The following is a 13,031-nucleotide window of genomic DNA, read 5'->3' as shown; positions in this document are numbered from 1 at the left end:
GGATCCCACTAAGGACACTTTGAACATTTTTTTTAGGTGCTTCTTAGCCAATTGAGATCCCTCTGTTGTGAATTCTCTGTTTGATTCTGTTTAAATAAAAAAAAAAAAAACATTTTTAAAAATTGGGATGGTTAGCTTCTTGAATTCTTTGTTTATTTTGGATATTACCCCTCTATCAGAGGTGGAGTTAGTGAAGATATTTTTCCTAGTCTATAGGTTGCTGATTCCTCCTATTGACAGTGTCCTTTGCCTTACATAAATTTTGCAGTTTCATAAGGTCTCATTTTTCAATTATTGTTTTTAGAGCGTAACCAATTGGAGTTCTGTTTAGGAAATTCCCTCCTATGCCAATGAGGTCAAGGCTTTTTCCCACTTTCTTTTCAAGTTTTCTTAAGACTAACCAGTACCCTATTCACAACAGGTGGGATGAGTGGTTTTTGATAATACAGTGGGTGATGGATGTTTGTTCTCATTGAAGGTGAATGGTTGCAAGTTGTTATGATCTATGCTAGGAAGTAAATAAAATAATAAAGCTTAGATTTAGGATTTTTTTCTCTTTTATTCCCTAACCCCTTCATCTTTATGTCTTAGCTAGTATTAGGAATGGGAAAGAAAAGTGAATACAAAAGGGAAATATAAAAATAATAAGCTATAAAAGTAAATAGTTGACTGCAGTTTTAGACCAAAGATTACCAACAAGACAAGTATTTTTACTTTGGTATGGACTTTGTATATTGATACAGATTTAGGTTTATATTCTGCTACAACATAATACATATATTTGTTTCAACTGTTGTTTAAGGCATTCTGCCTAAGAAATGTGAAATTTTTTATCTTTTTTTTCTTTTTTTTTTTCTTTTTTTAAAATTTTTCAGACCTAAATAAGATATTTATTTACTTACTATATGGAGTGGAAATTCACAGCACTTGGTCATTTGTTCAGATACAAGATTTATAAAATTAAATTCCATTTTGAAAAGTGTTTTGTAAAATTACCAAGCTTTTCAAGCCAGGTCTGCAGCAGAACTCGGTACTACTCTCTAGTCTTTTATAGATGGAATCTTCTTCGACTCGTATCCATTTCCCGTGGCTTATGGACCCGTTCATATTCTCCATATTTAGAGTCAAAGGTTCCCTTCTGAAGAGATCGTAATTTTAAGGTAAAACGTGGTCCGAGTTCCTGAATTCCCACCTTCTTCTCACTCTTGAATATGTATCTGTGAAACCTGAAGAAGATGTAATCCCGCTAATTGTGGAATGTGGCAACTTGTCTTCCGACAAATTGAGGATTATGAGGAAAGAGAGAAGCAAACATGCGTCCGATAGAATGACCTAGCCGTGTGGTAAAGTTATTCAGAATTATCTCGGGGACATGTTCTGTAGGGTCTTTGCCTCGTCGCTTAATTTCTTTACGAAGACGAACACTACTCATTTTAAAATGAGCAGTTGGACCATTTGGCAAATGACACAAAATAAGTCCATTTCGTGTTTTACGATCTTCATTAATAACAATCAGGTCTATGAAATCTCTTGCAATGCACTGTGGGATAATTTTTTTCAGAGCCAGTCCTCTTCTGTAATAAACATGTGAATCTGGTATAACTGTTGAGAGCTGCTCACAGAGTCGTACTGTTCTCCCATGAGGTCTATCTGCTGTTGTGATAAGGATCTTAGGAGACGTCTGTCTGTTGAAGTAAGAGGCTTCATCTGTAGCTTCATCATAAGCCACCTCTTCATCATTGGAGTCTACTGTGGTCTTATCATAAACACGCTGGTTGTCAATGGTCTTGGGTACAGGCTTTGTTGGAGCCTTATCACCAAGCGCCTCTCTCTCTCTTTTAAGTTTTTTCTTAGCTGCCAACTTTTCCTTCCGCTGCTGCTGTTTCCACCGCGTGAACATCAAGTGTCGCAGCTGTTTGTTCTTAATCTCCAAGATACTGAAGCCAGGGGGAAAGGCGGCTGCTTTCGTGGACTGCACCCAGCTCTCCGCCGTCCCATCACTGGCGGCCCCAGCCTCTTGAGGCTCTTCAGCGGCAGCTTTCCTCTTCAAGCCTCGCTTGCCGTCACCGCCACTTTTCTCGCCGGCCTTCGCCACAATCTTTTTTTTCTTAATTTATATATTTTATAAAATATTATAGCTCACAAAATTTGCTACATAATATATGATGAATATATAATTTTTTTCTTTTTCTTTCTTTCCTTTTTCGTTCTAAGAAAGACTGAGGCTTCCACATTTTGGCAGTCCTTTTTGAGCTTCATAATGTCTGTGAATTGTTTCTTGGGTATTCAGAGAATGCTGTGGCTAGTATCTGATTATCAATGAGTACATACCATATGTGTTCTTTTGAGATTGGGTTCTTTCACTCAGGATGATAGATAATCTCTAGTTCCATCCATTTGCTTACAAATTTCAGGAAGTCATTGTTTCTAATAGTTGAATAATGCCATTGTTTCCAATACCACACAATTCCATTGTGTAAATGTATCACAATTTCTGTACCCATTCCTCTACTGAATGAAATCTAAGTTATTTCTAGCTTCTGGTTATTATAAATAAGGCTGCTATGAACATAGTGAAGCACGTGAACTTATTATGTGTTGGAACAACTTTGGAGTATATGCCTAGAAAGGGAATTGAGTGGGTCTTTAGGTAGTACTATGTCCAATCTTCTGAGGAACAGCCAGACTGATTTCCAGGGTGGTTGTACAAGCTTACATTCCTACCAACAGTGGAGGAGTGTTCCTCTTTCTCCACATCCTTGCTAGTAGCTACTGTCATCTGAGTTTTTTATCTTAGCCATTCTGACTGGTGTGAGGTGGAATCTCAGGATTGTTTCGATTTGCATTTCCTTGATGACTAAAGATGTTGAACATTTCTTAGTTGCTTCTCGCTCATTCAGTATTCCTCAGTTGAAATTTCTTTCTTTAGCTCTGAACCCCATTTTTAATAGGATTCTTTGATTCTCTGGAGTCTAACTTCTTGAGTTTATATATATATATATATATATATATATATATATATATATATATATATAGTGTAGCATAGTATTAGTCGGTCTGTCACATGAAGATGTCCATTCTTTCCCCCATCCCTTCCTACCTCTCTGTGCCTCTATGAGAATGTTTTATCACCCACTCTTCCCATCTCTCTGCCCTGGCATTCCCCTACACTGGGGCAGTGAGCACTCACATGCCCATGGGCCTCTAATCTCATTAAGTCTGCCTGGGACTATAAGTGTGTTTGAAGCCAACCTAGGCAGTACAACAAGTTCCTGCCTTTCAAATGTGTTTTAAAATATCAGAGTTTAACTTGAGCTTGACGTTTTCCCTATAATCTAGCTGGAAGCTTCATAATGTGTCAATTAGACTAAAATAAAATAGATATCCTTAGGTTTTCTTATGCCATTTCAATCATATGATGGTTTAGGTACTTAGTTATAATTAATTATTCTGGTGAAGATTTTGAGAGTAGAGTGAAACATCCAACACATTCTAGGCTATACACGATATATAAGACTGATGCCTCACTGGATCACAGAGAGACAACAATCTAATTTGTATTATCTTTTATAATACAAATTATAAAAATTTTGCTTAGAGGAAAGACAGTGGGAGAGAGAGAACACATTTCTTTAATTATTTGTTAATAAGATGACTAAACATATTTTACACTCACATTTTGTCCAGTTTGGGCAGCAGTACTGAGTAGATTTAGAAAAATGAGAAATTTATTCAGAAGGGTACTTTATGTTTAAAAACAAACATTTTCATGTGTGAGAAAACAAAGAAATGTTAACATCTGCTTAGGAGGAAAGACCTTCAGTATTTTACACTTGTGTTTGTATACTAAAAGGTTAAAATATATAAATATAAATATTATTACCTATTGCTGTGGACTGTCTCCTCTGGAATACCAGCATGGCCAATGTGATCCTATTAAGAGGTAAGATATTTAAGAAGAGATTTGGCTATTGCAGCTCTGCCTTATGTATTAATGGGATTAATGGCCACCTGTTGGATTCTGTTATTCCAGTAGCATTAGATGATCTCTCACATGACAATGTATAATTTTTTTTCCTCTAGAGCTGTGGTTCCAAACTGTAAGAATGCTGCAATCCCTTAGTAGAGTTCCTTATGTTGTGGTAATCCTGAAATAAATTATTTCATTGCTACTTCTGAACTGTAATTTTGCTACTGTTTTCAAAGTATAAGTAAAGATCTGATATGAAGGATATATAATATACAAGCCCTGTGATAGGGTCCTTCAGCCCCAAAGGGGTCGTGACCCATAATTGCTGGTCTAGAGAATGCAATGTCAAATCAAATCAGCTTTCATCAGACAACTCAAGATATCAATACTTTGCTCTTGGAATTTCCAGCCTCTAAAAGAAGGAGACAATACATTCTAGTTCTTTGTAAATTGGTCTAGGGTGCTTTCTCATCACAAGCACATAGTATACAATGAAGTCTGGAACCATATGCATAGCCTTGTTTTTCTCTCTGATAGAATAGAAATGTCAAACCATGCTCTCCTAAGAAAAATATTAATCCTTCAATTGTCATAGCTAAGAATGTCTCAGATGCTCAAAGTGACACAGGAAAGATAATAGCAAAGGGTATTTTTCTTTGACAATGTGTCTAAAACTGATGCAATCTGAATAAATAAGACCATTTGGACAGGGGGGGTTTGAAGGGTGGTTCTGATATATTAAGCACAAGCAGCCACAATGAGAAAACACACACAGTATTGAAAAATAATTAATGCTAAATTTCCTAAGGAATATATGTCATAATATACCTGTCTCTTAATACTTTTAAGAAAGACATGATTAAAATGAGAGATTGTACTTTTAAAAAGAAACCAAGCATTAGCGATTATTTTAATGAATAAACTTCTAGCATATATGTAGAATCCTATTTAACCCAGTACTATATAAAGTTATATTAGAATATATAATTACAAATGACAAGTTAATGAAGATACTCAATCATAATGTAAAAGCTATTTCATGTTGTCTGGATTCTCTTTAGAGACATTCATTTGGACTTCCTTTCAGTAACAAAATGTATATTGGTCCTTACTGTGATTTTTCTCTCCAGAATCTTGAGTGACTCATTAAAGGAGGATTTGACACTGCCAAGATCTTACTTTACATTTTACTTAATTACTTAATTCACTTTCAGTCACCGGATATCAACTCATTATCTTTGCAGATGGCTGCCATCCTTTGCATAGTTGGAAAGAAACCTGCTCCCATATTCTGTTATCAGTTTATCTACATTTCCATAATGGCACACTGCAATTAATTCTAGAAAGATAATTATTCTTTGTTATGTCTTGAATTCATTAAATTATCATGTTCTTAATGAAAGGATACCTTTGCACATTTGTAGTCCTGTAATAGTTTCTTAATTTATGGCAATTTCCCTATGAAAGGACAGATAATTTTCTTATTTGAATTTTTATGCCACCTTTTACCACATTTAGTTTGTTGACTCTCTAATTTCATAAGTTTATCAACCCCAAAGTGAAGACATCTATGGTCATGCATCTTTACAAATCGTGTAAATCTAGACAAGTTTTACTTTCTATGTATTTTCTTCAGGTCTCCACATAGTGTTCTCTTAGAAATCACTGGTAATCTGCAATATAATTAAAATATTGGTGAATAGCTAACTATATTCCACTAGTGACCTTTGCATTCTTGCCATCTTTCTCATATCAATAAATTGAATGCTGCTAATCCAAAGAAGATTTTTCTCTTTATGAATATACCCAATAGTTCTTCACAGTGTTTACTTTCATTAAAATGTAGAATCTATGGGCCAAAGTAGGAAGTGAGGCATTCTATTTCCTGTTCTTGTATCAATGTGGTTAACTGTCTGAGGATCTTTGCACCAGAGTTCTTTTTTCAAATTGGATATATTTTATTTACATTTTAAATGTTACTCCCTTTATATTTTCACCTCTACATACCCTCTATTCCACCCACCTTCCCTTGGTTCTATGAGGGTGTTGCCCAACTCTATCCTGCCTCCCTGACCTGACATTTCCCCACACTGAACACTGAGCCTTGGCAGGAACAAGAACTTCTCTTCCCATTGATGGCCAACAAGGTCATCCTCTGCTACATATGCAGCTGGAGCCATAGGTCGATCCATTTTTATACTTTGGATAGTGGCTTATTCCCTGGGAGCTTTGGTTGGTTGGTATTGTTTTTCTTATGGGGTTGCACATTCCTTCAGCTCCTTTAATCCTTTCTCTAACTCCACCACTGGGGACCCCTTCTTATTTCAATAGTTGGTTCTGAGAATCTGCTTCTGTATTTGCCATAATCTGTCAGAGCCTCTCAGAAAATAGCTATCTCAGGATTCTGTCATCATGTACTTAGAATCAGAAATATTGTCTGGGTTTGGTGTATGTACATGGGCTGGAAAACCAGGTAAGGCAGTCTCTGGAGGGCCTTTGCTTCAGTCTCTGCTTCAAATTTTGTCTCCATTTTTTCTCTTGTAGATGTTTTTGTTCCCAATTCTAAGAAGAACTGAAGCATCTGCACTTTAGTCTTCTTTCTTCTTGAACTTCATGTGGTCTGTGAATTGTATCTTGAGTATTCAATGCTTTTGGGCTAATATCTACTTACAAGTGAGTGGATAACATGTGTGGGCTTTTTGTTTGTTTGTTTGTTTGTATGATTGGGCTACATCATTCAGGATGATATTTTCAAGTTCCATCTGTTTGCCTAAGAATTTTATGAAGTCATTGTTTTAAATAGCTGAGTTGTAATCCATTTTGTAAATGTACTGCATTTTCTGTATTCATTCCTCTGTTGAAAGATAGCTGGGTTCTTTTCTGCTTCTGGCTATTATAAATAAGGCTGCTACGGACATATTGGATCATGTGTCCTTGTTATATGTTGGAAAAACTTTTGGGTATATGATCAGGAGTGGTATAGCTAGGTTTTCAGGTAGTACTATGCCCAATTTTCTGAGACACCTTTAGACTGTTAAAGTTCTTAGAGTATAAGTTACAGATCCTGTATCCAGAGGTCTAGTCATTGATAGGATAATGTTCCTTGTGAAGACAGTAATTTAAGCTGTGTTTCAGATTGAAACTTGCATCACCTTATCATGCTCAACTTTATTTTTTTCCTTGAGAAGAGAAATTTATTTTTAACAGGTTATAAGAAGACTCATTATTCGTACAATCATGCAAACTCAATTAGCTATGGAGATGGTGGGGCGTATACATACTCCCTAACAATTGTTAATTAGCCACAAAGAGACCTACAGACTGAAGCAGTGTCTCAGGACCAGTCTCTGCACTTAGGAATCTGACTCAGCAGGTTTGCCTAGTTTCAGGCCAGCCTTGGTTACAGTAGATTCCAGATTATCCAGAGTTAAAAAAAAAAAAAACTTCACATGGCCTAATATAGAAAGGAATATATAATGTCAATTGCAAGTATCTAAATTGAAAGAAGACTATAGAAAATAAAACAAAATGAATCGAAAGCTTTTTGGAAAGCTAACATATATCTACGTTTCTATATTCTCTGCTGTGCCATTTTGGGATAATTTGTATCAAGCAGCAGTTCTATGTGAACCCCTCTTGATTTCAGGCTAAGCAGCCTCCCCTGATAGGATAATTTACAGTAGAAACCATGTTCTACACTGAATCTGGCCCAGCACAGACTCGCAGGCTAAAGTACTTAGGCAAGGATCAGGGCAGGAACCAAGTGCCAGGCAACCCATTGTTGTGCAGTAGGTCTTTTTACAAAATGGACAATTCAAATCTTGTGGTTCCAGCTGCTCTCAGTCTGGTGGGTCCATGGGTATATGAAAACTTCCTTGGTTACCAGAGTTTTTATAATAGACCCACATTAGAGGGTGTTGGTTAGCAGCTCTTTGATGTAGAGGAACCTCTGGCTCAGCAGCTCCTTGAGGTGGAGGGACCTCTGGCTTCACATCTTCTAGAGGTGAATGGACCTCAGGTTTAGCAGCTCCTTGAGGCAGGACCTTGGGCTTAGCAGCAACTTCATGTAAAGAGAAGTCTTTATTCTCCAGGGAGCTCTGTAGTGCCTTATTCTCTTTCTCCATGAGAAATATTTCTTTTTTTAGTCTCTTGTTAACTTCTTGCAGAATGCTGTAATTAAACTTGCAGTTTTAGAGCTGCTTCTACAGGAGATAACTCTCTTTCTTTAGCTCCTCCTGTTTCTTCTAAGCTGCTGTCATTTGCTCCTTAAACATTTCTACCTTCTGTTCAAGCACCTTCCAGTGCTTCTTCTGTTCCTCAGTTAAGCTGAGGAAGAACTGGCTGTTTTCCTTCTTGAGCTGTTCCAACTGCTCAGTCTTTTCCTGATCTCTTCCAATGAGATCCTCCATTTCTTTTTCTGGACTGGCCAGCTGGGTCTGAAGCTCTCCTACTCTGATCCCCATGTCTGCCTCTTTTGAGGTTATTTTCTGGATGCATTCTTTCAGGTAGAGCCTCTCAGTCTCCCAACAGACCTTCTCTTCCACTTCCTGTACTAAGCTCTTATTCATTCTCTATGTTGCCTCCAGTGCCACCTACTTCCTCTGCAGCTGCTTGTAGAGGTCAGCATACTTGTCTTTCAGTTCCTGGTTTTCTTGGTAAAGCTCCTCACTGAGCTGTTTCATCTGGTTTACCCTTTCCTTATTGAGAGCAACCATTATATCCTCGTCAGGGACCAGACAGAACTGGAAAGAGATACTTATTCCCTGAACCAAACCATCATCATCCACATAGCAGAATTGGTAATGCTCCTCATTCTTGGGCAGATAATAAGCTTTGGATTTGATTTTCGGCTGTGTGACTGATTCCATGTTTATGTATTTGGACAAGGGTGCCCACATGAAGGTATAATACTCCTGGGCCATATTTCACCCAACTTCAAAAATACCAATCCAATCCTTTCTACAAGGGATGAAGTTTTCAGTGAAGGTATAATACCACATGATGTCTCTAGGAACATAGAATTTCTCGACATTGCTAAGCAGGACTTGAGAGAAATTGCCATGTTACAGCAAGGCAGGTATGGGGTGCTGTTCCATGGTAAAGTCCTTGTTAAATGGGACTATGAGGCCTACATGAAATAAAGTAGTGTCAAGACCTTAAACCAGTACACTTCGCACAAAGGTACCTGCTAAGTGATAAGTTAATAAATCATGTGCAGGAGAGCTCAGTAGCCAGCAATAGCACAACAGCAACAGGGCCCATGCTCAATTTTAATGAAAGAAGCATAATTTAAGAAAGAAAAATATCAGTTGCTAGATGTGTTTTAAAATAACACTTCATTCTCCTCTATTTCAATTATTCTTATATTTGGTGTTTTCATTATATCCTGAATTTTCTGGAGGTTTTGGGTCAGGAGAGTTTAATGTTTTAAATTTTCTTTGACAGTTGTGTCGATCTCTCTACGGTATCTTCTACACCAGAGATCCCCCTTTCTATCACTTGTATTCTGTTGGTCATGCTTACATCTGTAGTTCTTGATTTCCTCCCTAGGCTTTTCATTTTCAGGTTTGTCTCCATTTGTATTTTCTTTATTGTTTGTACTTTTCTGTCTTGGACCACTTTATTCAATTTGTAAACGTGTTTAATTATGATTTCCAGTATTTATTAAAGGGATTTGCTTCCTCTTTAAGGGCTTCTAACTGTTTACCTGTGTTTCCTATATTTCTATTTTTAAAATTTTTCCCTTTTTATATTCTCATTGTTTATTAGATACTTTGTATTTATATTTGAGATGCTATTTCTTTCCCCTGCCCCACTCCCATCTCCCCTACCTGTAATTTGCCTTCTCAAAGATGCACCCCCTCCTAATCACCCTCTCCACCCCACTGCCTTGGCATTCTTCAACACTGGGAGAACATACCCTTCCTGGACCAAAAGCCTCTTTTCACATTGATACCTGATGCTGTTATCTTCAGCTACATATGCAACTGGTTTGATAGGTTTCTCAATGTGTGCTCATAGGTTGGTGACTCGGTGCATGGGAGTTTTAGAGTGTTTGGATAGTTGATAATGTTCTTCCCATGAGGTTGCAAACCCTTTCAGCTCCACTCTTTCTTTAACACCTTCATTGTGGTCCTAGTGTTCAGTATGATGTTTAGCTGCAGGCATTCTCAGCTGTATCACTATGACTCTCACATAGTCGCTGAGGGGGCATCGCTATCTAGTTCCTGCCAGTAAGTACTTCTTGGTGTCAGCTATAGTGCTTGAATTTAGTGAGTAGATATGTGGTAGATACCCAGGTGAGGCAGCTTCTGAATGATCTTTTGTTCAATCTCTGTTCCTCTATTTGACCTTGCATTTCTTCCCATGAGTGTTTTTTTCTTCCTTCTATGAAGGATTGAGTTATCCCCACTTTGGCCTTCCTTCTTTCTGAGTTTCATAATGTCTGTGGATTGTTTCCGAGGTATTAAGAGCTTTCTGAGTCTAGTATCCACTTATCAGTGAGTGCATAACATGTGTGTTCTTTGTGACTGGGTTACCTCACTCAGGATGATAGTCTCTGGTTCAATCCATTTGACTACAAATTTCATGAAGTTATTGTTTCTAATAGCTGAGGTTTGATATACTATTGTGTAAATGTACCACACTTTCTGTATCCATTCCTCTGTTGAAGGACATCTGGGTTCTTTCCAGCACCTGGCTATAATAAATTCAGCCATGAACATGATGGGGCATGTGTCCTTGTTATATGTTGGAACATCTTTGGGTTATATGCCCAAGAGTGAAATAGCTAGGTTTTCAGGTAGTACTATGTCCATTTATCTGAGGAACTGGCAAAAAGATTTCCAGAGTGGTTATACCAGCTTACAACCCCACAAAGAGTGGAAGAGTGGTCTTCTTTCTCCACATCCTCGCCAACATCTGCTCTCACCTGAGTTTTTGTCTTAGCCATTTTGACTGGTATGAGGTGGAATCTCAGGGTTGTTTTGATTTGCATATCCCTGATAATTAGGGAAGTTGAGCATTTATTTAGGTGTTTCTCAGCCATTCAATATTCTTCAGTTGTGAAATTTTTGTTTAGCTTTGTACCCCCCTTTTTAATAGGATTATTTGATTCTCTAGAGTCTAACTTCTTGAGTATTTTGTATATGTTGGATACTAGCCCTCTATTAGATGTAAGATTGGTAAAGATCCTTTCCCAATCTCTTGGCTGCATTTTGTATTCTTAATAGTGTCCTTAGTCTTATAGAAGCTTTACAATTTCATGAGGTACCATTTGTTAATTCTTGATTTTATAGCATAAGTCGTTGTTCTGTTCAGTAAATTTTCTGCACCTATGTGCTCTAAGTTCTTCCCCCACATTCTCATATTATAGTTTCAGTATACCTGGTTTTATGTGGAGGTCTTTGGTCCAGTTGGACTTGAGCTTTGTACAAGTAGGTAAGAAAGGATCAATTGCATTCTTCTGCATGCTGACTGAGAGTTGAATCAACACCATTTGTTGAAAAGGCTGTCTTATTTGCATTGAATGGTTTTAACTTCTTTGTCAAAGACCAAGTGACCATAGATATAATGGATTCATTTGTGGGTCATCAGTTCTGTTCTATTCATCTACCTGCCTATCTCTATACGAATACCATGCAGTTTTTAAATTATAATCACTTTGTATTTATTACAGTTTGAGATTAGAAATGGTGATTCCTCTGGAAGATTTTTTTATTGTTCTAAATAAATTTTGCTATTCTAGATGTTTGTTATTCCAGATGAATTTGCAAATTGCTCTTTCCTACTCTATGAAGAATTGAGTTGGAATTTTGATGGGGATTGCATTTAATCTGTAGATTCCTAATGGCAAGATGTCCATTTTTACAATATTGTTCCATCCAATCCATGAGCATAGAAGATCTTTCCATCTTCTGAGATCTTAAATTTCCTTCTTCAGAGCCTTGAAGCTCTTGTCTAACACATACTTTACTTGTTTGTTTAGGGTCACCCCAAAGTATTTTATAGTCTTTGGGACTATTGTAAAGGGCTGTATGGTTTTATGTCAACTTGACAAAAGCTGGACTTAATCACAGAGAAAAGATCCTCAGTTTGTGAAATGCGTCCATTAAATTCAGCTGTAAGGCATTTTCTCAACTAGTGATCAAGGAGGGAGGGACCAGCCCATTACGGGAAGTGCCATCCCTGGGGCGGTAGACCTCGGTTCTATAAGAAAGCAAGGTGAGCGAGGCAGGGGGAGCAAGCCAGTAATTGACACCCCTCTATGGCCTCTGCATCAGCTCCTGGTTCCTGACCTGCTTGGATTCCAGTCCTGATTTCCTCTGGTGATGAACAGCAATATGGAAGTGTGAACTGAATAAACATTTACCTCCCAAACTTGTTTATTGGTCATGATATTTTATGCAGGAATAGAAATTTTGACTAAGATACCATCTTTGCAGTAATGCAATAATTTGAAGTAAATTCCACATTAACTGGAAAATATACAAATAGAGACTTCTATTACTATGTTCTGTTATTTCTATAATGTTTCCAAGTAAAACATATATTAACTCAGACGATGGCGTTCTGTGTAACCCTCTTCCAAATTCCTTGTCTTTATTTCCCTCATGAAAATATAAATACATAATTAGTCTTTACTTCTCAGATTTTAGTGAAGGTGGAGCTAGAGATATATGAGCATGAATATCTAAATATTTAATTTACTTATGAAGTAAATAAACAATGGGATTGAATACTATTGTATTGTATTTAATAATCAAAATCATAACCATTAATATATTTTAGGCTCTCCACTCTTATGTTACAGAGACAAAAATCTAATTTTAAGAAAGTGAAGGAAATGCATAAGCCTGCTTTTGATATAATGAATAGAACACTACTGTGCTGAATTTACCTTGTAATTCAACTGAAACATATAAAAATGTATGTCCTCACTATTTACATTTAATCATTACATAAAAATTCATGTTGTAAAAATGTCTTCCATGTACCCATAGCGTTCAAAACATTTTAAGATTTATGTTTCATTGTATATTATGAAGTGGACAATGTTTAG

At 37.0% G+C, this 13,031-nt stretch overlaps 2 protein-coding genes across 2 annotated transcripts; both read right to left on the bottom strand.

Annotated features, from left to right (window-relative positions):
* Nucleotides 1-1,048: 1,048 nt before the first annotated feature.
* On the bottom strand, nucleotides 1,049-8,094 carry LOC308420095 (ribosome production factor 1-like; the record flags this gene model as incomplete). Its single annotated transcript, XM_080916026.1, is given in 3 exon segments — nucleotides 1,049-1,246; nucleotides 1,250-2,107; nucleotides 7,918-8,094. Coding segments are annotated over 3 exon segments (1,233 nt in total).
* A 120-nt stretch (nucleotides 8,095-8,214) lies between these two features.
* Nucleotides 8,215-9,066, bottom strand: CALCOCO2 (calcium binding and coiled-coil domain 2; the record flags this gene model as incomplete). Its single annotated transcript, XM_080916025.1, is given in 5 exon segments — nucleotides 8,215-8,541; nucleotides 8,545-8,562; nucleotides 8,566-8,895; nucleotides 8,899-9,033; nucleotides 9,037-9,066. Coding segments are annotated over 5 exon segments (840 nt in total).
* Nucleotides 9,067-13,031: the final 3,965 nt, after the last annotated feature.

This window comes from Micromys minutus, assembly GCF_963924665.1.
Source record: "Micromys minutus genome assembly, chromosome: 4".
NCBI lineage: Eukaryota > Metazoa > Chordata > Mammalia > Rodentia > Muridae > Micromys > Micromys minutus.
Note: the sequence above shows the minus strand (reverse complement) of the source record. Positions and strands in the feature narration are given on the sequence as shown.